Raw genomic sequence first — 27,795 nt, forward strand, 5'->3', positions numbered from 1 at the left:
AGCCGTCCGGCGAGCCGTGGTTCCGCCGTGTGTTTTGGCGATAAGGTGTTGGAGATCTTGGGGCTTGTGGTCTTGGGCTCAAACCGCTCCTTCCTGCGGGCCGGAGCCCCGGCGCGGCTGGGCCCCGAGCGGGGAGCCGTGCCCCCCCGGCTGCTCCCCGCGCTGCCCCCGGACCCGGCTGCCGAGGGCTCACTCTGCTCCGGGGCTTGTAAACTTTCCAGAAACCCTCGTTATTTGTAGATCTAAAAATATTTTGTGTATGGGCACTAGCCACTTGTTTAACTTTCTCTCCCTCTGAACTCCGCCCTTCCAAAACACACCGGTTCGAGGTGGGCAAAATTCCCTTAAGAGTCAGGCTTTGGGTTGGGCGGCAGCGGCAGCGTTGGATCTGTGATCTTCGTTCTGTACAGTGTGTTGTACTCGAAAAAGCACTTAAACTTGCAAATGCATTTAATCACACAAATGAACATAGTTGCAATGCGTTTGTAGCTCTGAGCCCAAAGGAAGGCTTTTGGGGGAATTGTTCTATCTTACTATTTACTAAATCTTACTGGCTTTCTATCAAATGTTTTCATATTTTTGAAGATGATGTTATCATTTAAAGGTCTCTAAAAACATTTACTGGAGTATTTTGCTGTTAGTTTTGTTGTTCCCACACACACAACTTCTCTACATAGTCCAGTTATATTGATGTCATACTGTATTTGCTGTTTGCTTTTTTTGGACTTAGATATCCAATTCATACAAAATTAGTGGGGAAAAAAAAAAGAGATCCCTTGGCTATAAATTTTGTCCTCTGGAATCGGTGCAGGTCATCTTAAACGGTCTGGTGCTTTTTGCTATCAGTTACGTTCATGGCAAGGTCAAAAGCAAACATAAAGTCCTTTTTCTCTGAAGAGCAGCCTGTAAATACGGGCTGGCAGAAGAGAAACCTGGGAAGTTGACTGTTCAGGGCTGTGCTGACAAAGGAATGTCCTACCCTGCCTATTGACTTCCAGAACGTAGCTAAAACAGTTTTACAGAGGAGAGAGAAGAAAATCTCCTGTGTATTTTAGTGGATATAATATAAAACAGGCTTTAAAGGAACGACAGGGAAAGCACTGCTTTCCCTGTTATTCAATACTTACTTGCTGGGAAAGTTTACCCTTTTGTTTTTTAAACTAATTCAAAGGGATACTTAGGATTGAAACAACTAGCAAAACACAGAAATGTGAAGTTAATGTTGACAGTGTGATGAAATGTCTTCTGGGTGGGTATTTTGGGAGCTCTGGTGTGTTGCATCACACAGCTGGTACTGGCGGGCCTGGAAACACTCTTGCCCTGCCCTCATTAAATATTGAAACTTTATCCGGATAAGGTAAAAAGGCTGCTTCAGCTAGAGAATGCATTCTGGGTCTACTTTAAAGTAGGTATTTCTATATCAGTTAAAAATTAGTTCTTTACCTCTCCAGGGCAGAGGGCAGTAGCCTGTGTATCCAGTGTCTGGTGTGACTAATCACAGCTCCCTCTTCCCAGCCCAGGGAGCACCCTTTGGTGCTGTGCTTCCCGCTGAGCACCCTCGCCTTGGTGTGACTGCTCCTGTCACCGCTGCGCTTGCTGTGTGCCATCCTCCCAACACAGCTCCCAACAACAGAGACAGTCGGAAGCGGTGTTTGTGTGTCTCCTAGCAGTCAGGAGAAAGGCCTGGTTTGGGGAAGCGCGTTGAGTGTCGTGGAGTGGTGGCATCTGTGTGCTGCAGGACCAAACGCAGGCTTTCCGCTTCTCAGAAAAAAGAAAAAAAAAAATCAACTTTTGGGTGACCTGGAAAAATGAGAGAAAATGAAATTGAATGCCTTGCTTGTCTGTTTTCCTTTTTATTTTTTTTATTTTCTTACAGTGCTAATCCATTGGATTTATTAAATACATAGTAACCTGTGTTATACAAAGCTTCAAAATATACTTACAGAAGTCATCAGGTGGCTAAGTAATGCCCTTGTATTTTTATCTTACTCATCCTTTTTGTTGGCAACAACATCGGAAAGTGAATACCTCAACATTTTTTAGGTGGCCTGACTAAATAAACAACATAATCCACAAATACGTGCATGTGTGCACACAAAAATCAAGGCTGACATTTACTCTTTATGTAATACCTGAAGAATCACTTTAATGCACGACAGGAATGGCACATGCTGAATGAAGCCTGAGGGTGTGGGAGCCCATGAGTAAAGGGCCAGAGCCCTGGTGGGACACTGCCCTGTCACCGTGTGACCCCCCTCACACCCACCGTGTCCATGGGGAACCCCTGGAAGGTTGTTCTCACTGCAGCTCGTGCAGTTGAATTTCATCTGCTGTGTGTGGGGAGGCTTTGTCACCCGGCCGCAGTGCGGGGGAAAGGGGAGAGAAGAGGAAGGAGCCGCCTGACAGAGCTGTGGTCCCTCTGTGGGCTGGGGGCCAGGCAGCAGCTCCCACGCTGCTCCTGAGGCTTCCGCAGCTCTCCGTAATAGCGTGATGGCTCTAATTCATTGCTCTCGGTAATCTGGGGTTTTAAAGACACATTTCTCTGTATTTGAGAAAATCTTACCCAGAAATTTTGATTATTAACCAAAGTGTAATTTAAAAATACCCCACAGCTTTGTTCCATGGAGTGTTGTATTCTCCTGAGGGGCATGTAGAATTCTTTTATTAGGCTATATTGTTTTATCATGGAAATATATCTCATAAATTCCATTTTAAAGCCCTAAATTCCATGTTTCTGTATTTTAAAAAGACGTACAATTAGATTAAACTAGCAGACCTATGTACCAAAATTAAAGTTGACCTACAGTCCTAGCCCATGCTGCACTAAGGCTGTTGTTTTGCATCACTGAAATATAAATCTGATTTGGTGGAAGAGGAGCCTTCGGAAGTTTGTGTGTGTATAAAGTCCAGTTCTATCTTAGTGCAAATTATCTATTCTGAGCTTACTCAGAGTTAAGCGTGGAGTCTATCCTGGGTCATGTGTTCATAACCTGAAAAAGTTTGTGTTTGAAACACACTGATGGATGATGTATTAATGTTTCTCTCAAACAAGAAATGTTCCATCAAGGTGACTAATAATTAGTCATAAGAATTAGTCTTTTTGACTGAACACTGGCATCCTGATTTATTTTTTCCATTTTGTTAAACCTGGTTTAAAACAATTTTAAGCTGAGTTACAACTGAGAGAGCCTAACGTGAGCTGTGTTGAGGGCTTAATCGTGCTCTTCTGAGAACTGCAGTGTGGATTTCAGAAGCTGAAATGCGGTAATGTACAAAATGCTTCAAGTAGAGAGGAGCACGGAATGACTTGCTTTCTGTGCAGCTTTTTGAATCTTCTCAAGTGGGTTCTCAGACACAGTGTGGCAACACTGAAGATTTTTTCCAAAAACCTAATTTTACTGTTTTCCAAATTGAGGAATAACAGTCTAAGTTATTAGTAGCTGTGCAAAGGTTAGGTATGATTAGCCACAGTGATGGTGACATAAGTAGTGTTAGACATCGGGGTCTACTTTTCTGTGCTAGTTTTATAATTTCAGCTTTCCACCCAAATACATTGTTATCCACTCTTGCAAGAGTGCCTGCAGGATGTAAACTCGAAACTACAGGGAGTCTGTGCATTGCTGAGTTTATTCATACCTGCTGAGCTATTGTTTTGTGAGGTGTGTCTTTAAGTAAAAGGCAAAGCGAGCATTTACAGGAAGGCACTTTTACAATGGCTGTCATTTGTTTTGAAGATTAAGGTTGTTTATATGACTATCAGGAACTGCGGAAGATATAATACCTGTAGACAACAAGGGGAAATACACGGCTTGTTCCTCTTCACTCAGCTCCTCGCTGGTTAACTCTCAGTGGTTTCCTGGGGTGAAAGGCAGACAGCAACTTTCTTACTGGGTTTATAGGGGGATTTAAGGACTTGAATGACTAGAATAGGTTTTTCTTACGGTTTTCTTTGGAAGGTCACTTTTGCCAACTCTAGATTTCTCTTCATAAAAAGATGTTTCCAGTTGCCTATTTTGAAACTGCTTCCCTTTATTTCCATTCATCCTAAATAATAGAAAGCTGTAGGATCTGATCATGTGCCTCCTCTTCTCTTCCAGTTAATTATTCTGTTCATGAGAGGTAGTGTGTCACTAGAATATAGGACACTAGATTGACAATTAGGAGGCCTGGTTTGTGTTCCTCACTGCACAGGCAGATGATGTGTCGTTGTGAACTACTTTGACTCTCCCAGCTTTTGTCTTGCTTTGTGATGTCTATTGGGAATAAGACAAAAGTTTTATTCCCATGTCTTTGTACAGCATGGCAGAGAAAAAGTTTGATATTTTCTGAGACTTTTGACAATTTTAAATTAGTGGTTCTCTTGATCAGAAATTCTTTTTTCATTCCTCTGTCACTGTTTTTGTAGAAGTTTTGAGATCTGGCTTTAATGTATGACTTCACAAACCATTCCAAAAATCAATACTGCAAGACCAATAATTATAATGTTACCGTTAGAATTTTTGAGTAGGTGGCAGTCAGGTTTCACTCCCTGCTCCTTGCAGCAAGAACTTAGGGTAAGCAGGGACAGGATCTGTCTTCCAAGAAAATAATTTTCAGTATATGGTGGCAGTTCAAGGTGACATTGGGATTCTTTCCTGCCACACACATACACAGCTTCTAGGTCAGGTACATCTTTCTTCTCCCCCATATCCCTGGAATGCAGGATCAATAGCCCAAGACAAGACTCCACCTGTTTTTCCTTGTGATTCACTGGCTCCTTAACATGCCAAGAGACATCTTCAGCACGGCACTGGGAAGAAAGGGCAAAAAGCTAGAATAGAAGAAGCCAATTTACCCCCTGGACCAAACGGCTGAGAGCTGCACTGCCCGAGCTGGGGGGCAGCGGGGGCACGGGGCGTTTGGAGTGGGAAATGAAAGAGCTGGGGTGGAAGGAGGGATGTTCCCAGGCTCCAGAGCTTGAGAATCCCTACTGTGAGGCTGCTGGAGTAGCCCTGGGCACTGTTGGCCCAGCCTGAAACACAGTTTCCAAATGATTTCTGGATGTGGTTTGGAAGTTAACACAAATCAAGGGCCTGGGGACAGTAGGTAATTTGCTTGCAGTGATGGTGTTTAGGTGGGTGAGAGTTTACTGGTAGAGACCAGAAACCAATCCCAGTTGCATTTAATTTGTGCAGATAAAGGCAGCAGGGCTAGGTATTGTTCTGTGTCTGCTGCTGCTACTGTGTATACTATACCAGTATCAAAACCTAATAGTTTTGGGGGTTTTTTCATGCCTTTTACTCAATATGACTGTTAAAGTATTATTGGTGAAATCTGAAGTTAATTCTTTTCTTCGTGTTTAAAATTGATTGGAGTTCAGGTATAGCACTATGTTTGAAAAATGATGATAAAGTCCTGTCTGAATGACCTTGCCTGAAAATGAGACAATGTGATAGTATTCCTGTTTTTTCTGAGTCCATGTAGGTACTAAATATAAATATTTTCATTCTGTTAGTAGTGTAACAGAGGTAAACTTGATACTATTTCACTCATCCTGTATTTCTTGTAAACAGAACGTGTATGTTTTGAATTCCTTGAACTTGAAAGTTCTGCTGTGTGAGCAGTGTCTAGAAATATGTAAGTTGTGTCATAAAAATAGTAAGAGTAACAGAATGATGTCTTCAGGTATCTCATGATCCTCCTTCTGTGACAATAAAATTTTACAGAGTCCTGTCACAGCTGTAGTTTTGTGAGGAAGATTCTGGGAAAAGGTGGTCTAGAATCTGCAAAAACTTCTAAGGTTCTCCTCTATGGAAATATGGAGCTTGTATTAAATTTATTTTTAAAAGAAAATATTCATTACCAAATTGTTCCTGAGACTTAGCAGCTGGTGTTATATGAAATTGTATTTTGTAGGGAAGAGAGAAAAGAAAGGATTAGGACATTGTGGTTACTTGACTATTAAATGACCAGGCACATGGGGCCAGTTTAGAGTACTTGTTCAGAGGTAGTTATTTACATACACACAGAGGGGGGTTGTTAAACAAATGCTGTGTCTGTAATTCAGATGGTGATTCTACCTGAAGAAACCAAGCAGCCACCAAATAAGTGAAGCTCCGAGGGCTCTCTTTCTAACTTACTTAGCGTTCTTCAAAAGTTAATTTCAACAGCCAGTGTTTATGCTACAAGTATTTGAGACATCTGAAAGGGCATGGTGCTGGAGAGTGAAGAACTACTGTGCTTACAGCAGCACGCCAGCTTTGCTTTGCTTTTGTTTTTTTGTCAGTGCTCATAACAAGATAAAAGTAATTTTGGAATATTGATGGGGGGTAGAGGGGAAAGTTGTTGTCTTTGATCAGAAAAAGGGAAACTGAAGCTTTCCTATGAGCAGGGACAACTCAAACTTAGTGGGTCACTTTCCTTTTTGGACTGGGCAGAAGCTTTTTTTCCTTTTTTTCTTCACCCTACAACTTTGAGAACATTCAAATTTGAATTCATACTCTATCGTTTAACTTATTTTCTACCTTTTGCAAAAAGACTTGAAACTTTTGTGTTTAATGCTGTAGCTATTTTCTTGCACTGTGGAACTGCCAGTCCCAATTTCCACCACTTCATCAGCTTACAGAATTTGCTAGGTATGAGGGTAGTCATGCTTGGAGCTGCTGGAGTTCAGATTCTGGTGGTTTCAGCCAATAATTGTATTAAACAGCCAAAGCTGCTGCAGTGGATCTTTTTTTTTTTTTTTTTTTTCCCCCTCCTCCTATTTAAATAGCGTCTTCATTCTCATTTTCTTTCTGAAAGAACTACAGCTTTGTACAATAAAATGCAGCATTTTTCTAACTTAGAAAAAGACCAAAACCCAAACCCCAACTAACTTCCCTGAATGCCTTCCCTAAATCCACAATAAAGTGCTCACTCGTCCCCTGATCAGGTATCTGGTGAATTTCTTTTCTGTTTTAATTTTTCCCAGCATTGTTTTTTTCCGGCACAGGGCAGTGGGGAAGAACTCAAACCTTGAACCATTGTCAGAAAGTTTGTGTTACTGTCGGTCTTTATAAAACAATTAGTGGATAAAGGTTTTTCTCTTTCTCATTTCACCATCACCCACCAGAAAAGAAGGACCTGTGCAAACTCTGATCACGTACTTGACATCTGCATTATAAACATCCAGATTCCTTTTTACCCCTACTGAAATAGTTTACCTTTTTCCTATTTGTTGATCTTAAATGCTTGGTTTCTTCTCCCTTCCATCCTTTGCTCCCCTCTTCCTCCCAAGTCGTCTATTTCTCGTCCATGTGTGGACTTTCCAGTTGTACGTGTGACACACAAGGTAGAGCTGAGTGACACTCACACACATGCTTCATCCACAGCTGAGCTGTCTTGTTTGTAACACCGATTCTGTTTTCTGTTCTCTAGAATGTTATGGAACAGTTCAATCCAGGACTGAGGAATTTGATAAATCTGGGGAAGAATTATGAAAAAGCTGTTAATGGTAAGTGTTCTGGGTGCTAACTTTAGAAAGAATATTTCATTTTCATTTAAATATACATATTGGGTATGAGGGTTGTGTACAAGCTTAATTTCAAAGTTGAACTTTGGATGTGTTTAATTGGGGGGTGGGGGGAGGCAAACCAAACAAAAAAGTGCTAACACCCAAATGTATGTACTTTCTCCCCTTTTGTGTGTTTTTGGGTGGTTTTGTTTGTTTTTGACTGTCCTGCATAAGTTGCATTGCAGCCACTCATAAACAGAGTGGCAAGATAAACTGAACATAAATTGTAAATAATCCACATTAGAATAGTAATGTAAATAGGAAAAAAAACCCAGTTATGTAAATTAGGTGTTCTCTTTTTGCCCCGGCACTATCTTCCAAGGAGATTTTGGGTTCTTAGATCTGTTGGATCTGTTCTGCTCACCCCTACACATCACTACCCGCATCACCCTGCCAACAGAACTGCTTGCATGAGTGCAGGAGTGCAATAATACTTTTTTTTTCTTATCCATACTAAACCTGATGGTATCTTTTTAATGGAGTCAAAATTGGAATGACTAAATCTGAATCTAAGGATTCAAAGATCTCAAACTTTTTAAAATGTGGTTGGTTGCTTCCATGCTGGACTTCACAGGACTCTCGGAGACTGGGCTCCAGTTCCCAAAGGGTATGTGGCAGGACCTGTTAGAGCCTGCTCCATCTCACCTCCACAGACCTGCTGAGCTGCTTGATACCATATTAAAGCAATGTAAAATCCCTCTCATTTTGCCTCCTTCAAGTCTGTGGCATATCTTTCCCCTGCATGTAATCGAGTCCTCTGAGAAATGGGATACTGCAGAGGCAGTGCATAGCCAAATAGACCTTGAAATCTCTCTTCATGCAAATTTTAGACCGGGCCTGAGAAAAAAGATAAACCCAAGGCCTGCTTGAGATTAAAATAAGGAAATGTTGATTTATTTGCAGCAGTAATGCCTAACCTGATGGATTAACACTGTGGTTACCTAGTACCTGACCTTAGGGATTATAGGTAGTACCAGAAGTAATAGCACGTTTTCATGCTTGGCTGAAAGATTTTTATACCGGTTTCTGAGGGTTCTGCTTTTCACGTACTTTACTGTTGATACGTTACATTGTGCCTCTTCTCTTTTAATTCAATTTGTCGTCAGTAACTCACAATATAACTGTGCACAGCAACACTGGAGAGGCCGAGAGGTATTGTGTTCGAGCTAGTTTGCCTTTGAAGAGTGGCTGATAAAGTGTGTCTAGTGTGAATGCTTAATTTCAAATGAATAAATGTTTACAGTCTTGCAACAACTGTTGAGAAACTACATTAAAATCATATTTGGGCTCTCATAAATTGTTAATCTTTTCTCCATAAGTTCTGAGAGGTATAAATAGATCTATAAAAGGAGTAAATACTCCGTGACTAAACAAATCCTTTGCAGCTTTCCAAACAAGTCAGAGCAGGCTGACAAAGAACATAAAACTTACAAGAACTTCTGATAGATTTATAATGTATTTGTATACTTTTTGAGGATAAAAGGTCAGAACTCCTTTTCTGCAGAAGCAGTTTACTAGCTATAGTGCTGGTGAAGAGACTGTATGAGTGAAGATCCTGCTGTAGCTTGAGTAGCGCAGGAGAAATAACAAGTTTTCTTCCTTTTTTTTAGTGCCTGTATTAGGATAAAAGATTGAGTCGGGGCCATCTGGGGAAAACGTTGGTGTTGGAATGGCATAAAATGTTTGTGTGCGGGTGCTCCAGGGGCAGCACCAGGAGAATTGATTGCGCTGTTGAGAAGGTTTGAGTGTCCAGCAGCCATGAGACCCAGCTTAGACAGAAATTACTCTTCTCTAGTGCAGCACAGCCTCAGGAAGAACCTTTGTTTCATTTGGAGGAGTTTCAGGCTTCTCAGTGAACACAGTGTTAGGTAACCAAAGATGTCACCTTTGCTAGTAAAAACTATAAAATACAGACATAAAATATGGTAATTGGCAGTTATATTCCTCTCAGAAAAAAACTATTCTAAAGGCAATGGGGCGAGTCTGCTTGGCTTCTGCATCAGGTTAAAAATGTACTACTTAAAAAACTATGAAGACTTACTTCAAAAAGTATTTTTCACTGCCCTTAGCAACAAAAACTTGCCACTTTGTCCCTTTTTCTTTTCTTTGAGGGTGCAGGTCAGTTCTAGGTGCTGTGAAGACTTGAGGCAGCCACTGCATGGTGGGTGTGGATCGACTACAGGCATCATTTTTTTGTCACTGCTGGCTCCCCCCGGTCTGAATCTTGACTTTTCCGTGTTCATTCCAGGAAAAATGGCTTTGCTCTTTAAATCAGCTCTAACTAGGAAATGATTAACTGAGAATAACTGAAACCTCAGTGATGTATTTTAAGATTTTATTGGTTCCTGTAAGACTGGAATTTTGACTAGAAATCGTATCTGTCATTGCAGAGTATGGTGGCTGTAGAGTGTTATCCATAAGGGTAACTGTGTCCTGAGCAGTGGCTTACAGCTCAGCCTGCCCGCTGGGGGCCAATTGCTCTCAGATACGCAGGAAAGTTGGACCTAAATCACAGACAGAGACTTCACTCATTCTCTGGTGTCCTCTCTTTGTCACCAGGTTCACAAAGCGGCAGGTGGCACAGAGACTTGTGTCAGTTTCCTTATTGCCGTGTACTCCCACTGTGTGCCCTGAATTACAAAATTTCACAGGATCATAGATTAATGAAAATGGAAAATACTTTGGGGGCTTTTTTAACACTTATTTTCTCTTCTCCTCCTTCCCCCAAGCTATGGTAGTGGCTGGAAGAGCATATTATGATAGCCTTGCAAAGATTGGGGATATATCAGCTGATTCACCAGTTTCTAAAGAATTAGGTAAGTGAAATCTTTTTTTTTTTAAATTCCTTCAAAATATAAATTTTATGTTTATTTCCTGCTGGCAGTTTTCAGTACTAATATGAAGTAGAGAAGAATTGTGAAAAGTGTGTTTTACCCTTAAGTAACGCATAGATGGAAGGGATTAGATTCCCTTAAGGTTAATTATTTCTTAAGATGCTTATAATGTTTTGAAAAAATCACTTTTTTTTTCTACTTTTGTGAATATATTTCTGCCTGTGTATTCAAAAGCATGTGTTTTTTTTAAGTTCACGTAATTTTATAATAAATAAACATGAAAAATATGTAGCTTGAGTTTTAGTACAGAAATAAATGCTGAAATATACCTGCAACAGAATATCAGTATGAGGAGTCCTGGTGTTCGACAGCAATTCTAAACTAAAACAAGTTTCTGGGTGAGTTCCATTGTGAAGAGTTTAGCTCTACTTCACTATTTTTGAAGTATATAACTAAAAGTTCTCAGCTGCATTATCTTTATTTTCTAGTTGAGTTTTTGAAAGAGAAGCTGTAGAGTCAAAGATGCAGTACACTTAGATTAATGTAAAAATAACCCAAGTTCTGTCCTTTCCTGAAAATAATTTCTGAATTTCTGGAAGCCCATCGCCAGCCCTGGGCTCTGCTTTGGCTGACGTTGAAATGACACCGCTCAGTCTACAACAGCCAACTTGCCATCCCGGGTTCTGTAACCTTTCTGACAAAGATTCTAACAGCACTACAAAAAAAGGAAGTGGGAACTATACTGTAAAAGAGGAAACATTTGTTTAAAATCTTCATTTGCTTTTTTGACAAAAATAACTTTTTATAAAGTGTCTGTCTCTGAGCTTTTGGTTATGGGCAATGGAGGACTCTTTCGGTGACTTAATGTGCGTTTGCTCCTGTAACTCAGTGCGTTAATTCTGCTGATTAGAAAGGATGGGTTCAGTAAATGTGTTCTTAACGATTCTGCCGAAGCAGAATGGAGGAGGAGGCCTCCTGAGGGGTGTCTGTGGGTTTCCACCTTCCCGGAGCGTGTTGTGCCGTGCGGGAGCGCTCCCGCCGGGCAGAGGGCTGGGAGCGGCGGGACAGCAAACAGTGCTCAGGCAGGCTGTGTTTGCTCTGCTGCCCGCGCCACACCGGGCACAGCACTCCCAGACAGTCACAATAATGGCCGTGCAGAGTCCTGTAAACATATCAACAGATGCACAATTAAAACTTCTGCAGTCAAACGGTTGGTCGAATGCATGGAAGTAATCTGTTTATTGAACTTCATATGACTGTGGGATATTGTCTCCTTGTTTGCAAGTGTTGTCATTGGGGAGTCTCGAGCTGAATTCCAAGAGTGACTTTTCCCCTCTTTTTGGGGACAATACAGAATTATGATTGAAAATATATTTTTTTGTTTAACTAAGAATTCTGTTACTGCAGAAAAACTTTGCAAGTGCTGTCATTGGGTAGTCTCGAGCTGAATTCCAAGAGTAACTTTTCCCTTGTTTTTGGGGACAATACAGAATTATGATTGAAAATATATTTTTTTGTTTAACTAAGAATTCTGTTACTGCAGAAAAACCTTTTCTTCTTAAGCAAAACAGCAAGTCTGAATTTCTTCCAGCACACTCTCTGATAGAATACTAAAGTTAGAGATAACGAAAGCCAGTGAACATTGGAAAAGGCAGGATAATGTGGTTTGGAGTCTGAGAGACATCATTTGCATTTTCTTGAGAAAGTCTTAACAGTTTTGAAGCTGGGCTACAATACTGAGCTATTTAGCAAAGAAACATTATATGCCCCAGATGTCTCTAGAAGTATCTTTGCTTAAAAAGCAAATAAAGAATTTACTGCACCTTTTAGTATTTTTAAAACATTGAAATGCATGCTGAGCAGTATTGGATGCGTAAGGAATCGATGGAGCTTTGCTGTCATCTGCTCCTTTGTGGTCCTGTTAACCCCAGTGGAGTTACCGCAGGCTCAGCCCCTGCCGAATTCTCCTCTGTGAGCTCCTTCAGACTTGCCAAAGAACATGTCATTGGCCACTAACAGCTCTATCGTGCATAATACTGGTGTTATCTTTGCCAAAAAAGAGGTCAGTAGTCATCAGATAGTCTGTGATATGCCTGAGAACTGCTTTGCTGGATTGTATCTGGAGCACGGAGAGGGCTGGCACACTTGTTCCGAGAGCAGTGCTCTGAAGGGGACCGGCACAGACACAGAGAGGAGCAGCTTCCATCATCTTATGTGGGCCTTCATCTGTATCCAGCTCTGATGTTTGGAATGTTTCTGTGACTTTTTACTTTTTCCTTGTTTGAAAATGTATTTAAGGCCTCTTCCTGTATTCAGTATCAACTGAAATCAATAGCCACATTCCCACAGATACCAGTAGGAAATCATAATATTTTTAATATTTAAGACTATCCTGGGTTTTCCCAATGAATTGGATAAACCAACAATGATGGAGTGCTAAAGTGTTTTGGAGTGCTTTAATATTTGAGAGCTAATTGAAGTGCAGTGGTCTGCATTTCCAGTGTTTAGGTCTATGGACAACCAAAAAATGTTAATGTTTTTATTTGAGTAATAAAAAATCGAAACATCCAGAGTAAATATTTAAAGTAATACTTGAAACTAATCTGCTTAAAAACAAACAAGTTGTTCCCGCCCCCCTAGCCCTAACCCTTCTCAGTTTCACCACAATCAGGATGACTGACCTATGGATAGCAAGATTTTATAGAAGTCAGAAATCCACGGTGCTGTTTTTTTTACCTCATCCTGTCCTCTACAGCAGAAGTGAAGGGAAAGCATACCTGCTGATTAATTATCTTTGACTCATCTAAAGTGTAGGTGCCTTTGTGTTTCACATCAGCCACTAAGTAGTTTTTGGCTGTAAAAGGAGGTGTCAGAGGAAGGTTCCCCCTTTCTCCAATAATAAGCATAGCGAGCTGTAACTTTTGCAGATACAGTTCCTACTGAAATCAGTTTTCTGAATAATGAATAGGAAAATGAGGCAGGAACTGAGCTTTTAGGGCTTTTCTCTAGCAACTTCACCTTTAGTAGTGGCAGATGAAAAACAATGTATTATTCTAATTAAGTTGTGTTGTATTAAACTTTTTACACGTAATTATAAAAGCACTACAAGGCTCAAATGGCTAAAACACAATATTCTGTACAATTTCTGGAGAGTCTTTACTGAAATATTGCACTGAGTCATTTTAAAATTCAAACCCAAACCTGCTGGGTGACCTAGAGCGTATTTACTGCCAAGTGTGATGTAAAGATTTGTATCAAAAACACAGTCAGTCTTTCCTTCTCACAAGGAAACGCAGAACATGGTCTTCCTGTAAAATGGATATCAGCCCCCAGCAGGGCAGAAACAGAAATGGAAAAGAAATAGGGAAGGAAGTTTTAGAAGTAGAGAGTAAAATGCTTAGAGGGCAGGGAAGAAATGGAGCAAAAAGGCAAGTAAAAAACTCCAGAAAGTGCTTGCTTCTGTCGAATGAGATTGGAGCAGAAGAAGGTAACAAGAATGAAACTGAAGTCTGGATATTCCGGCTGATTCAGGGCTTTTGTAATAAGTACCTCTATCTTTCAAGTCTGGCTGAAGCTCTCTGAAATATTTTAATACGGAATAACTTAATATGAGTCAGTTGAGGAAGCAGAATAACACACTGCATTAAGAATGCAATCCCTATGAATAAGGAATAAGTTGATTTAGGTTAACATCCTTTCTCATTTTTTATTTCCCTAAATTTCTAAGCTTATAGTCCCTCAGACTTGGCTATGGGCATTTAGGAACATAACCTGAATTTCCATAGTTCAGGTTATTCTGCCATATGGAATTTGCATATCTTCCTTTCGTAGGCACCGTTTGGAAATCCCACTGGGAAGAAAAGATAGGAAACAAGAAACTGCACGTTTTAAAATGTTAAGATTTCATACTGTTCAAATCTCAGCATGCCACATCAGCACAATGAAACTTGGTGTTTCAGTAATGCACTAAACATAATTTCCCGTAGATACTATACCACTGATAGAGCATTGAAATAGTAACTTTCATGGTGTCTTGCTCATCTTGTCTTGCCCAAAATATGGGTCTATGAGGCTCTGTCTTACTGATTTTTAATGTTATGATGTTAATAAACTCTCTCTTCTAGTGACAGGCAGCCTTTGCAGCCCTCGCTTGCCCGAGGAACCAGGGAGTTCTTTCCTGCTCCCTCATCGACTGCTGCTTCTCGGATCTTCCCGCTCTCCAGCACCTGCAGTTACTGGAACTGCAGCTCAGTTATTATATTGGGTTGTAAATTCCAATTTGTCTGTTGTGTGGCAACGGTATCTACAGCAGTCACCCGCAATTTAGATTATGGGCCTGTACCTAGTGCTTGTTGCTCAAGAACTGTAAATGTAAACTATTCCTTGCTCGTCCAACTGGAAAAAGCCAAATTGCAACAATAATATTACGTTGCATGGTCTTGACCAGTGGAACTAAATTGCAGAAGTCCAGCAGGTTAAAAGGAGAATCAGAGGACACGAAATCTCTTCCCTACTCTAAGCAATACTGATACTTTATTTAAAGATTACTCTGTGTTCTAGGCTTTTAGGCGGTGTCCTCGCTTCTGCCTGTCTCTGTTCTGTGTTAGGAGCAGGCTCTGTTGGAGAGAAAGGCTTGCTTTGGGTGTGCTTTTCTTATTTTTTTTTATTATTTTTTTTTTGGACACTGCTAAGACTGGGAAACTCGATGGCAGTAAACTGCTCTAGTGAAAATTGCAGTGATTCCGTGCATTTTATTGAATATCACGTAACACTTATAACTTAAATATTTATCCTCTCTAGTACTGAATGCCCATAAAGAACTTCAGTTCTTGCTGTTCAGCATGATTTGTTTGTTCCAGTCCTGCTGAAACCCCTGGATTAGCTCAGCTGTGTGATCTCCCCGCAGCAGGGCTCCCCCCGGGCAAGCCCAGACCGGTGCCTGGGTCGTAGCTTGTCCCCTGCCGCTGCCCGGGTGGGGATTAGGAGCAATGGATCAACCCTGCTGCAGCTCAGCTATGAACAGCTATTGTATAGACAGCTTTCCAGGCACTACCAAACACCAGTCTCTGACATACATACCTTGATGTATTGTGGTTTTGGGTGTTTGGGTGAAAAACTAAATGCCTGCAGCAACCTTCCTGGGTGTTAGCAATGGAGGAACAGGTGGAAAAACAAGCTTGCCATTTTTCATGCATTATTTATGTATCATACGCTTTTCCTTTTCTTTTTTTTAACATTAAAATTTAGTTACTATGCTTACCGATCATCTGAAACAAGGCGAATGTTTCATGTTAGTTAACATCTGTTCAATGATGCAACAGGTTGAGAAAAATTCTCATCTCTGAATTTTTTTTGACTAAGATCGAAACACCTCGGGAGAGAAAGGGGGGTTAGACCAGCAGACTGGACTTTGCTGAAGCTGTAAAAAAGTCACGTTCAAACCCTTTCAAATATCATGTAAGCTAATATTTTTATTCTGTAAAATAGGAGCATCACACCAAGAACAAACTCAGAGTAACTGGAAATTGTAATGGCCTTGATAATCTCTTCGGTATTCACTCCTGTAAAATCTGATGTGGGAATAGCTCATTTACGAGCAGTTCATTGCCCGCTTCATAGCACGTAGGGCGTGCTATGAATTTTGTAGTACTTCTTAAAATCACTTGTGTCAACCTGAAAGAATTTGGCATTGATTTTAGTCTAAGTAAAGCACATCTAAAAAGTTGATCTTTTGGTTTAACTGTCTGTTTGGAGGTGCTGCTTTGGGGCACTAAGTCTAGCATGTATAGTGGACTCTATTATTCTCTGAAATCTCTTATTTGCTCCAGCGTAGGCTTGAATCTTTTTCTATTCTTTCCCTTCACCTCCTGCAGTCACCTTCAAAAAATGGCATCGAATGGTCATGTGTCAATGCCATTTTATAAAATGAACTGCAGAGATTTACTCCTTGCTTCCTATTTCCTGTTCATTCATGCAGTAAGGGAAGGCAGACTTGACCTAGTCCTGTTGATTTATGTGCATATTAATATTAATTCTACAGATTGTGGGGTTTTTTAAGCATTGTGGACAAATTGTATTAGAAGCACGGTACAGGTAGAGCCTGGGAAGCTTCATATTACTCTGTGCTTTTTTTAGGATTTTGTTCTTTCAGATTGAATTCCAGTAAGGCTTTTTGCCACCTTTGAAGCGTCTGTTGCACAATTAAATCCTTCTGCAATAAACACTTCCTATGAAAGAATGATAGATCTAATCCATTTCAGGCTTAGTTTTGTTTTGTTCAATCGTACTTATTTGTTATACTGCATTCCTTCGGAACTTGCTATTTTACTACCTTTCAGGGGCTACTGGCTTCAAAGGACTTTGTTTCTAGCTTTCCCTTGTCATAAACACCTTCCCTCTGGGCAGAGAAGGGGACCTGGGCAGAAATGGCATCCCATAATACACTGGAGCTGTGCTGGCTGCACGGGCGGCTCTGACTCAGCCTCTTGCTCTCTCAGTTAATGTAAATAATTCTGTGGTTTCATCTCTAAGACATGGAGTTACCAGACCTGCCCTGAATGGAAAATAGGCCAACAGGAGATAAACCAGTGATACAGTTAAGCACTTTATCCCTTCCCAAACACCTAAGTGAAGAGCCTTGACATTTTTCAAGAGCAACCTTCTCTAAATAAAATGATATTGAAGTATATTTTAAGTAAGATGATGCAATTAATACTTTCATTGATTCTAATATAGCTATTTAGTCTTTTAAAAGTTTAAATGATTTTGTTGGTAGCTGATAATGTTGCTTGTATTTTTAAGTTCTTGAATGTGTTGGAGATGTTCCCCCAAAATCCCAATCTGTTTCTTCTCTTCCCTGTAGTGCACTTATCAGGTAATAGCAACACGACAGAACAAGTTATCTGTAAACCTTTACAGCTGTGCTTTTGGTTTCTAAAACAGCTGTAGGGATATTTAATGTACCTCTGTTCTAGTCACACAGATTTCAGGGTGTGGGGGAATGGAGAGCAGAAAGAAGTAGCTTTGAAAGGCAAGTATTTTAATAGTTATGCTTATCATCAAGATGGGTGGTTTTGGTTTATTAATGGATTGCATAATCTGATGCCTACAAGCGGCTGAAGTTTCCGGGGTTTGCCCCAGACTGGACACGGGGTGCGTTACCCTCGCTCTGCTCGCACCCGTACCTTCCGGGGTCTGGGGTTTGCCAGTGGGTGATGACAAGGGCAGTGTTGGGTTATGGTGTGCTGTAGCTCTCCTGTATAAAACCCAGTCCTGAGCAGCTCTAATACATAGCAAAATATTCTTAGTTGATGTGAGAAATACATGTTAGTCTTCACTTTTAAGTCATTTTCTGAACCTCTCTATGAGATGAATAATTACTGAACATTAGAGCTTGGCCTCAGGTTATGCCGTTATTAATTCAGAGTAACCTGTTGTCTTTATTAGAGCTATTCTATAATTAACCATTGTAATTAAAATCAAGATATTATATTGAAGGCGCTCAATTTCCATTCCACTCGGACACTCTTACATGTAGGCCAGGGGTGGTTTTGCCTTTCCTGAATTAGTGTCTCCTTGTGTAAATCTTATTTGGGAGGGCCATCAAAAGGTGGCTAACCCATTGTCTTAAACTGGCAATTATAAAACATGGGATGCGTTCACTGTAAAAATGTTCTGTATTTATTGAAAGTGCAGAATCTGACCTATAATTTACATGATAATTTAAATCTTAATAAGTCAGAATGTGCTTACTGTGGGTCCTTTTCAAAATGTTGATTCAAAACATGCAAGAGGAGATGAAATGGGTGAGGCAGGACACAGAGTGCTGCGGGTCACTGGTGCCAGCCAGGAGGTTCCAGCACGGAAGGGCTTTCTAATCCGCATACTTAAAACCAAACAGACTTCGTAACTTTATTTCTCTTCTCCTAATTACTCTTAACTACGTTTTTTAAGTTGCAGTTACAAGTTTGCAAAACTCTTCTAATTTTAAAAGCCTGTTACAGTCTAAAAATGTATCTTTTCAGTTGATTTCGCTGAAACATAAACCGGGTGGACTGAAGTGCCTTCACTTCTGCAGCCTTAAAATAACAAGGTGCTTACTCAGGGCCCTGACTCTGTTTATTTAACTACATTGTAGTTACTGTTCTGTTGCCTGTGAGCAACTAATTCCTATAGCTCCTCCTATTTCTATTTCTGTAGTCACCAGAAGCTTTAACTAAGAACAAAAAAGCACAGTTCTGTAGAGGAGTCCGAAAAACTATATATATTAATAAAAAAATAAATAACACCTCTCTGTCTCTCCCCCATTGACCATCCTGAGTGGGCATTCCTTTTCCTTGTTGCTGAAGGGTTTGACTGTTCCCATTGTGTTCCAATTCCCCCCTCCAGGCTGTTGTGCAGAGCCGTAGCAGTGGGGATGGGGCACGGGAGGGATTCCTGGAAAGTCAGGAGATGGGTGTTGTTCCTCCTGAACTGCCTCAGGTTCCCCATAGGCAGTACCACAGACACGCGTTTGACGTGATTCAGTTAAAGATCTGCTGTGTCATGTTGCTTCACAGGACAGGAGATACAGTTCTCGTTCCAAGGAAACTGAACCACTGGGATGTGGTAGTGTGAGGTGACAGCTAAGGAGGGAGATGGCCACAGCACAAACCTGGGTGCTGAGGGAAGGCACCCGTGTTACAGGGGAGGTACTAAATCACTGCATGTGCTGTGGGGAGATGGGCTTTGGTGGCTGGGGAGATGCTGAGAAAGGAGGAGATGAGAAGGATCTCATAAAAAGCTCTGTCATTCATTTTATTTAGCCAAATGTTCTAATGCTCTGCACCTTTTGGGAGCTTTGGTGTGACCTGCAGGATGTGAAGGATCATTACAGGACAAGTCTCTGCTGACTAACTCGGGAGGGGTTCTCAAAGAACAGGGATGGCAGAAAACCAGATTTGTAAAGCGGCATCTTGAACGGTTCATGCATCGTTTTTTTTCCCCTTGGAAAAAGGGAACTGAGAATTGCATCAGGGACCAAACAGGAGGGGACACGGGGCGGTCCCGTGCAGTGACTGCCGGTGCCAGGGAGCAGGTTGTGTGGGGGCTGCCCAGGGCAGCACCGGGGGGTCTGGCACTGCCGGCACCCAGGTGGGCACCGCTTCTCGGTGGGGTGACGGCGCGGCTGGCTGCGGGGGAGCTGGAGTACGGGGGAGGTGATGGCAGGGAACCCGCCGTGGGACTGACCTGTGGTTCCTGCCGTGGCAGGGGGGTGACAGGGAAACACACCTCCAGGTGGGACAGTGTGCGAATCCCAGTGTGGCCCTGGCACTTCTCAGCGTTTGTAAGGGCTCCTGGCTGAGAGCTGTAGCTGTCTGGGGGTTGGGGTTGGGTGAAGCCAGGCTGGGCACATCAGGACACTTCCTGCTCCTCTCCTGGCAAACTGGGCTAGGGGAGGTGTCCCTGCCCAGGGCACTGGGCTGGAACTGGATGGGCTTTAAGGTCCCTTCCAACCCAAACCCTTCCGTGCTTCTCAGCAGTGTGTTGCAATCACCCAGAGTGGCCTGGCATGAACGTGGTGCATCGGTGCCAGCGCAGAGTGGGGAGGGGGGATGGTGTGGCTGGCTGTATCCCAGGTGGGGTGATGTGTCTGGCTGTATCCCCATCAGGGTGATGTGGCTGCTGGCTGTATCCCCATCAGGGTGATGTGGCTGGCTGTATCCTCAGCAGGGTGATGTGTCTGGCTGTATCCCGGGCAGGGTGATGTGTCTGGCTGTATCCCAGGCAGGGTGATGTGTCTGGCTGTATCCTCAGCAGGGTGATGTGGCTGGCTGTATCCCGGGCAGGGTGATGTGGCTGGCTGTATCCTCAACAGGGTGATGTGTCTGGCTGTATCCCAGGCAGGGTGATGTGGCTGCCGGCAGGGCAGGACCGCGGCAGGCACGGTTTAGGTTGGTTTGCACATGGAACCGCACCCAAGGACTGAGGTGTTTTTCCTCTCTACCCTCCTAAAGCAAATGACACAGTGCAGCTTTTCAGCGCTGGCGGCTGAAGCACACTGTGTGACTGTGCTGGAGACAGGGAGCACACGGGGTGTGTGTAGGAACTGGTGATGCTGAGAAATCTGCTGCTGGCTGTTGGCTGATGCTGTACCGACGGGCTGCACGCGCCGATAAAAGAGCATGGGAAATTAATCAGCACACGTACCCGTCTGGTTTAGTGTGACTGGGACTGCGTGTGAAAGGTTGCTGTCAAAATTCTGAAGGCAGAGTCAGTTAATAAACATTAACGTTTAATTTTCAGACTACAAACCGGATAGCAGCTATTTGGATGGTAACAAAGATCTCTAGTTCTTGTGTGCTATTCTCTACTTGGCAAGAAAAGCAGCTGTTACTAAATCACTCTGGGCTATTTTGGAGAGAAGGAAGTGTTTATTTTGTCTGGCACTCCATGTCCCTTTTGCATAATAACGTGTGATTAATTATTCTTCTATCACTTATGAGCTTCTTGGTTTGTCTGTGGCCACATCTAGTTATTTATTTAAGCTGGCTGTGATAAGCAACAGCAAGAAATTTCCTATCCCTCTGAAATGCATTCTAGTTAATAAATCTGTTAGTTAAATATTTTTCATTACTGGTCTGTGTTAACTAACTTCAGAACTCCATGAAAGAAACAAACACGGTTGTGTGTTTATCAACAGGCCAAGTTCTCATTGAAATTTCAAGAACACACAAGAAACTTAATGACAGTCTAGAGGAGAGTGTAAGTTAAACAATTTCTTTTTTAGTTTACTTTCTTTTGAAAACATAAATTACTTGTGCCAATTTTTAATAACTCTTCATTCATTTGCTTTTAAAGTTCAAAAAATTTCATAAGGAAATTATATCTGAACTGGAGAAGAAAACAGACCTGGATGTAAAATACATGACTGTGAGTACATTCACTTCTGAAAGTCCTACTTTATTGATCTAGTCCTGCTCAGAGAATTTTTCAGAAACTGTTCCCTAACAATTAATCAATATGTTAGAATTGGGTTTCAGATAAATAACCATGGCAAAAATGTTCATGCTTATTTTGAGTTAAAAGGGGCACCACTGCATGGCTTAATCGCATTTTAAACTACAGCTGAGAGAGGCAATTTCGGAACTCATTTGATGTGTATTGGTGCCATCTCCCAGGTGAGGGTAACGAGGGTCAGTCCCTGCCAGCCTTACCAGGTGTGGGAAATGTTTCCTTTGCAGGCAACTTTAAAGAGGTACCAAACTGAACACAGAAGCAAATTAGACTCTTTAGAGAAGTCTCAAGCTGAGCTGAAGAAAATCAGAAGGAAAAGCCAAGGAGCCCGCAATGTGCTGAAGTATGAGCACAAAGAAATGGAGGTCAGTGGGTTGTCTCATGTTTGTTTCTTTCTGTCTGTGAGAACTGCTCAGCAGAGAACATTCAGCTGTTCCAGGGCACATCCAGGGCTGGTTTAACATTTGATTTCTGAAGCTTCCCACAATTTTTGAACATGCAGTTATTAGTTAATGCACTTAACCCCTCTGTAAGTTGGTTGGCAACAGTTAAACTCAACAATTTCAAAGAAAGTGGATTTTTGGTTCCTTAGAGTTGGTTTCTGTGAAACACACCCCCAGAGCAGGTGTTCCTGTTGAGTCGAGCTCTGACTGCTCTGCTCTTCCTGGTCAGGCTCCCGCTCCTTTCCAGGTTTCACCCCCTGACCGCTACTTGATTTTTATTTATTTTTTTAAATACCTCTGTAACTACACCTTTATGCAGAGGTTTGCACAGGGAGTCAGCTGTGCTATGCAAATTCAGTAGTAATTTGCTATGAATTAACTTCCCAAAGTAGGCACATGCCAACTCCCGTTACCCCCCATGATCCGTTCCTGGTGCTCCTAAGCCAGCAGCGCCATCCTGAGGCCAACGGAGACATGGCAAACATGAGGAGGAACCGCTTTAAATACCCAGTCATGCTCTGGTTGTCATGGAGCTTTCAAAAAATACTTGCCGTTGATATCTTTATCTGCACGATAACTTTATTTTGTGGTAGCTTATGTATTTTTTCTCTTTCTATTTTAATTTTCAAATAAAGCCTTGTTTATACAAGGCACAGTAAACATAAATAGCACTAGCACCTCTTTCTTTCTACTGGTCTTTTCATCTGCATTCATAAAAGTTTGGGTTTTTTAAGGTGTGGGAATTCAAGGGTCGGCATCTAATCACAGTTTAGCCATGAATCCTCATAACCTCAGACAAATCTAGTTTAGTCTTTTTAATAACTCGTTTTCCCTTCTCTGAGAAGGAGTAGAGATTCATCGTAGTTCTGTGAGAGTAAATGTAACTGCGATGGAGCAGGTGAAGGTAATTAGTGTAATTAGAACACCTGTGGCCTTACACCTGCTCAGCACAGTTGCTGCTTTGGTGCCATATTCTTACTTGATGCAGCATTTTATCTGGAGGCTAAAAGACTGTTCCCTGTTTGGCCTCACTTCCTCGCACCCCCTGACCAGCTCATCGACTGCCTGGAATGAGGAGCACCTTTCCCCAGGGTGCGGGGGAGCAGGTGTGTGTGAGAGACAGAGATTGGATGCAGAGCCACCCCCTGCCACCCCCCTGCCACCCCCCTGCCACGCCACACGCTTTTCTGGGGCTTTTGGAGTTTGCTTCAGGAATTGGACAGAGTATCAAGTGGAACTCAGAGACTGTGATTTATTTTTTTCCTTAGTATTTGGAAACAGTGAGCTCTCGCCAGAGTGACATCCAGAGATTCATTGCAGAAGGTTGCAGGGAGGCTCTCCTTGAAGAGAAGAGGAGGTTCTGCTTCCTGGTGGACAAGCACTGCAGCTTCACCCAGCACATGCACTTCTACCACGGCCAGGTCAGTGGTGGGGGGCGGACAAACCAATGCAGTCCCAGGAGATCTCCTGCCTGGGACACGCTCTGGCCCAGGAGTGCTGTCAGCAGTTCACAGTATTTGCAGTGCCATGCTCTCTTACATGGATTGTAGCAACAATCAAGGGTTACTGGGACTTTAAAAAATCGCATATTAAGGAAAAAAAGTATGGACTGGTCTGGCATTTCCGGTGTCTGGTCCTGAAAAAGGACAGTCCCTTCCTACAACATATTGTTTGTTTCAAAGAGCTATGACTTATGAATATCACTGGAAAGACTTCCATTTTGCCGGTGTTCTCACTTTAGTATAGTGAAAATTAACAAATAGGTCTCACAGTATTATGATAAAGTGTGTCTCTGACAAGTGCCTGTTACACTCGGCTGCAGTGTGCGGACTTCCTGAAATCCAAGCTGCCTGGGTGGCAGGAGATCTGCAGTGATGCCACCAAAGTGCCTGAGAAAGTCCAAATGATGATCGAGGAGATAAGGACACCTGGTTCCACGCCGCAGCCGTCACCCATGATAGAGAGAAACACTATGGTAGGTTGGTCCTCAGTGGCTCTTATTTTTTATTTTCTTTCCTTCTTTCCTTCTTCCCTTCATGATTCTTATTAGCATATTAGAGTACAACATCTAAATTCTACCTATTTGTTATGTCGTATCACCATTAGTTGTTGAATTTCTAAATGATATTAATAAACTTCTAAGAAAAATCTGGAGATTACCTAGGTGTAACTGTGCTATTTGTGGAAAAAAAGAGCTATCACAGCATTCCCACTAACAAACATTTATCAAGGGACAGAAGCCTCTTACAAACTCTTCTATCAGCCATTTCACAGCAACATGAGGACTTTCTGGTGGCTCTAGATATGTATCATTTGGGAATATTTAAGCATTGTTTTCTAGAATTGAATGTTGCAAATAGGCTGTGGCTGTCTCCTCAGTGTTGTGGTACTGTTGTTGTTGTTGTGACTCCAGATTGGAAATGATTTTTATCCTCACTATGAAAACGCATCCAAGGTGCCCCCTGCTCCTGCGGGGAGGGCGTACACCAGCCCCCTTGTCGACATGTTCAACAACCCTGCGGCAGCTCCAAAGACCTCTTCTGAAAAGCTGAGCAGCTCAGGAGGTGAGTGTGGCTTTGCTGCAAACTGGGCAAGTGTAAATGACACTATAGTGTTCACAATTATCTCAGGACTCCTGGACTGCCGTGATAACATGGGTTCCAGGAGGTAGAGAGGCGCAGAGAATGGTCTTTACAAAGCATTTACCTAGGTCACCTAACAGGAGAAATCAGTGTTGCAAGAGAAGAACTGCCTGCAGCAAAACACGGGTCAGGATGGGTAGATTCTTACTTCAGTCACTTCCCGTGTGTCCCTGATTAACCCAGTGTAACTGCTCCTGACTTCAGTCTTATCAGAGGACACGTTCTGTAATTTTGACCCATCGGGGAGATTATTTCAGTGCTCACAAATGAACATGGGCTGCTCTTTTGGCTGGCTCTGGTGTCCTTGAGGACACATGGCATCAGGGAAGAATGGACACGGGAGGGAATGAGGACAGGCCTGGTGTTCTTTGCTGACACGTAAAACCTATAACTGAGGTGTGTAAGTGGAACCAAAGCAGCACAAAGTCTCAGAGCTTGGTTTGCACTTGAGTATTTTTATCTACATTTTTTTTTGCCACTAGACTACTAATTGTATTTAATTTTGTTAGTGTGCGGCTAATTTTGCTTCTTTTGCTTTGTTTTTCTTTTTTTGACAGAGAATTCAGATGACGCCAGTTTATCGCGCTCAACTTCTGTCGCGACAGGACTAAACATAATGAAAAGGCAAAAAGTGAAGACCATATTCCCCCACACTGCGGGAAGTAACAAGACCCTGCTCAGCTTCGCACAGGGGGACGTCATCACGCTGCTGGTGGCTGAGGAGAAGGACGGCTGGCTCTACGGGGAGCACGACTCCACCAAAGTGTGAGACACTCGATGCATGACCCAGTGCCAACAGGCAGGAGGAAGGGCTCTGCTGTCAGACCCAGCCCGTGGTTCTCTGCCTGTCACTGGGGGGGAGCTGGGCTCTGTGAGGGGAACCACGGCCCTTTCTGTAGGGACATCCTGAACACTAATTTGGTATCATCAGAAACGGGGTCTCTCACAGTTAAATCTCAGTTCACTGAGTACTGGTTTGTCCTCAGGTGTGTTTTGAAAGATATCTCATGTTCTATAGGCTATGAACTGAAACACCTTTCCCATTACAGAAAAGGATGGTTTCCATCGTCGTACACCAGACCACTAGAAGAATCCACAGAAGAAAAGGCCTTTGTTCCAGAGCCAAGGTAACATTTTGGGTGGGAAATGCAGAAACACCCAAACATTCTCTAACATTTATTAAAAATGTTATTTTTGTGCTGGTGTTGGATTCAGTAACACATACAGTAAATACTTTCTAACAGTCTGCAGTGTGGCCCCGTGGTAACAGTAACATCTTCTAACGGTTGCACAATGACCCAGGAACTAACTTCACCCCAACTTTACCATGTAGAGTCCCACTGACTTCAGTTAATTGTAGGCCTTTATTAACTTTCAGCTCATGCTCTTTTGTGCTTTCCTGGAGCTAAAGATAGATGTGTTATAGGAACTGGAATTGTTTCTGGGTTCTGTCTCGCAGCCCTGCTCCGATCCGAAGTATTAGTTCTGTAAATCTTGTGGAGAAGGGTGATGTTGTCCTCCCACCGCCGGACTATCTGGGGTCTGTACAAACGGATAAAAGAGTGGAGCCTTCCAAAGGTGCTGCTGGTAAAACACCACCCGACAGAGCAGACAGCGCAGGCCCGGTGAGTGACCCACACCACGAACCACATGTGCTGCCCTGCTCCTCTCCCCCAGCTTCACTGAGCTCCTAAACCAGGCCCTGGAGTGTTCCACCTTAAAACGTTCTACCTTAGGAAGTTCCACCTGGATGCAGCTGCCTTTGGGGCAGCCTGGGCTTTGGGATTTCATTTGTCTGTGGTATCAGGAAGGGAGAAGTGGTCAGGGGTGTAACACGGGGTACAGGGGGGTCACTCTGCTTGGCAAACTGCGGGACTTAAATGCCAGGGTCTCCCTTCCCCGGCAGGACCAAGAGCCCTGCAGCAGGTTTGTGTCACTCTATGTCAATATCTTATTTTTCTTTTTCAGAAACCTGATGTGAATGGCATTATAAAACCACCTTTTCTAAGGTATATTTTTAAAGCTTTCACACTAATTTAGTTGATTTTTGTGTTGATTTTTATAGTGGCTTATATTATTGTATTGATTGTGAGGAGAAATAAGGATGTTTCTCCTTAATTACCCCGTGACTCCTCCTAGGCACTGGTCAAACATTATGGCTAGAATTGGTAGCACTTTTCTTAAGAGGGGCATCAAGTAAAATACACCATGTAGGCCTTCCCAGAACAGTCAGTGTTCCTCCAGGGGTGTGAGCAGGGAGCAGGACTTCAACTATGTCTTTGAGGGTAAAAAGCAAAAATCTTTGAAGACTGGGAGCTGTTTAAAGAACTATCCAGATCTAACTGGGCATTAACTTCCCAGATTTTGGATCACTGCGAAGTGAGTCTTCAAATGTAAGCTTGCTTTAAAAATTCCCATTAAACTAAGAATTGCACAGACTCTTTAAGTCTAAAACTGTAAGTCTGTCTTCAGACAACTTGGATGAGGAAACTGCTCGACCTGCAGCCAGTCAGGCAGTAACTCTGTGCTTCTCTTTGCAGTGGAGAAAATCCGTTTGCAACCGTGAAGCTCAGACCCACAGTAACCAACGACAGATCAGCACCCATTATTCGATGAACACGCGCTCCGCACACCCGCACCTCCTCCTCACAAACACCCTCTGCAGCAATGACAGTTACTCGCTCAACTTGGTCTAAACATGTATTTAATTACTGTACAATAGAATCATACCCGAATGGATCCTGATTTTTTTAAAAACTTAAAACTTTCTAATGAGTTAATGCTTCGGGCTAACGTTTGAGCACTTTGATTTTACAGCATGCCTTTTTCTGTAGTAGTAATTGTGAGACTCCTGGCGCTAGTTTGGATGCTGTAGTGACCCAGTGTAACTGCTAGCTCTCAGCTCTGAGCCTCTGGAAACACAGTGGTAAGTTCTAGAATACAAGCCTGCCTATGCCACTTACCAAATAAGAAAAAAGATGATTATTTTTTTTTCCAAACAGAATAACGTAACAACTGCCTTATTCCAGAATAGAGAATTGCCTGTATAAAGTGATTATACATTATTTTGTTTAAGACAGACACCCTAGGTTATAAATAAATATTTATCCTTTAAGAATAGACAATCTGTAATGCTTTGCTTAACATTGACATAGAAATTTTCAAGTGTTAACACAAACCTTTTTTAAGTCTCATGTTGTACTCTCAGCACATTCTTCAATGATAATTTTTTCTTTAAAACACACTGTTGAGCTTTAGTCTTATAAAATGTCATAATAAAACAGTGCCATGATTTTTTTCTCCCATGCTAACACAAAAAGCTGCCTTTGAAGTCACTGCGTTGCTGCAGC

At 42.3% G+C, this 27,795-nt stretch overlaps 1 protein-coding gene across 1 annotated transcript; it reads left to right on the forward strand.

The window, feature by feature from the left end:
• The first annotated feature begins 7,399 nt into the window (after positions 1–7,399).
• BAIAP2L1 (BAI1-associated protein 2-like 1) lies at positions 7,400–27,764 on the forward strand. The gene is made up of 13 exons (XM_014951352.1): positions 7,400–7,471; positions 10,261–10,347; positions 21,047–21,108; positions 21,205–21,276; positions 21,588–21,725; positions 23,072–23,224; positions 23,626–23,778; positions 24,217–24,367; positions 25,003–25,210; positions 25,495–25,572; positions 25,905–26,070; positions 26,414–26,454; positions 26,986–27,764. The coding sequence occupies exons 1-13, from the start codon at positions 7,402–7,404 to the stop codon at positions 27,059–27,061; spliced, it is 1,455 nt and encodes a 484-aa protein (XP_014806838.1). The 5' UTR covers positions 7,400–7,401; the 3' UTR covers positions 27,062–27,764.
• Positions 27,765–27,795: the final 31 nt, after the last annotated feature.

This window comes from Calidris pugnax, unplaced genomic scaffold (assembly GCF_001431845.1).
Source record: "Calidris pugnax isolate Ruff unplaced genomic scaffold, ASM143184v1 scaffold198, whole genome shotgun sequence".
In the NCBI taxonomy this organism is placed as follows: domain Eukaryota; kingdom Metazoa; phylum Chordata; class Aves; order Charadriiformes; family Scolopacidae; genus Calidris; species Calidris pugnax.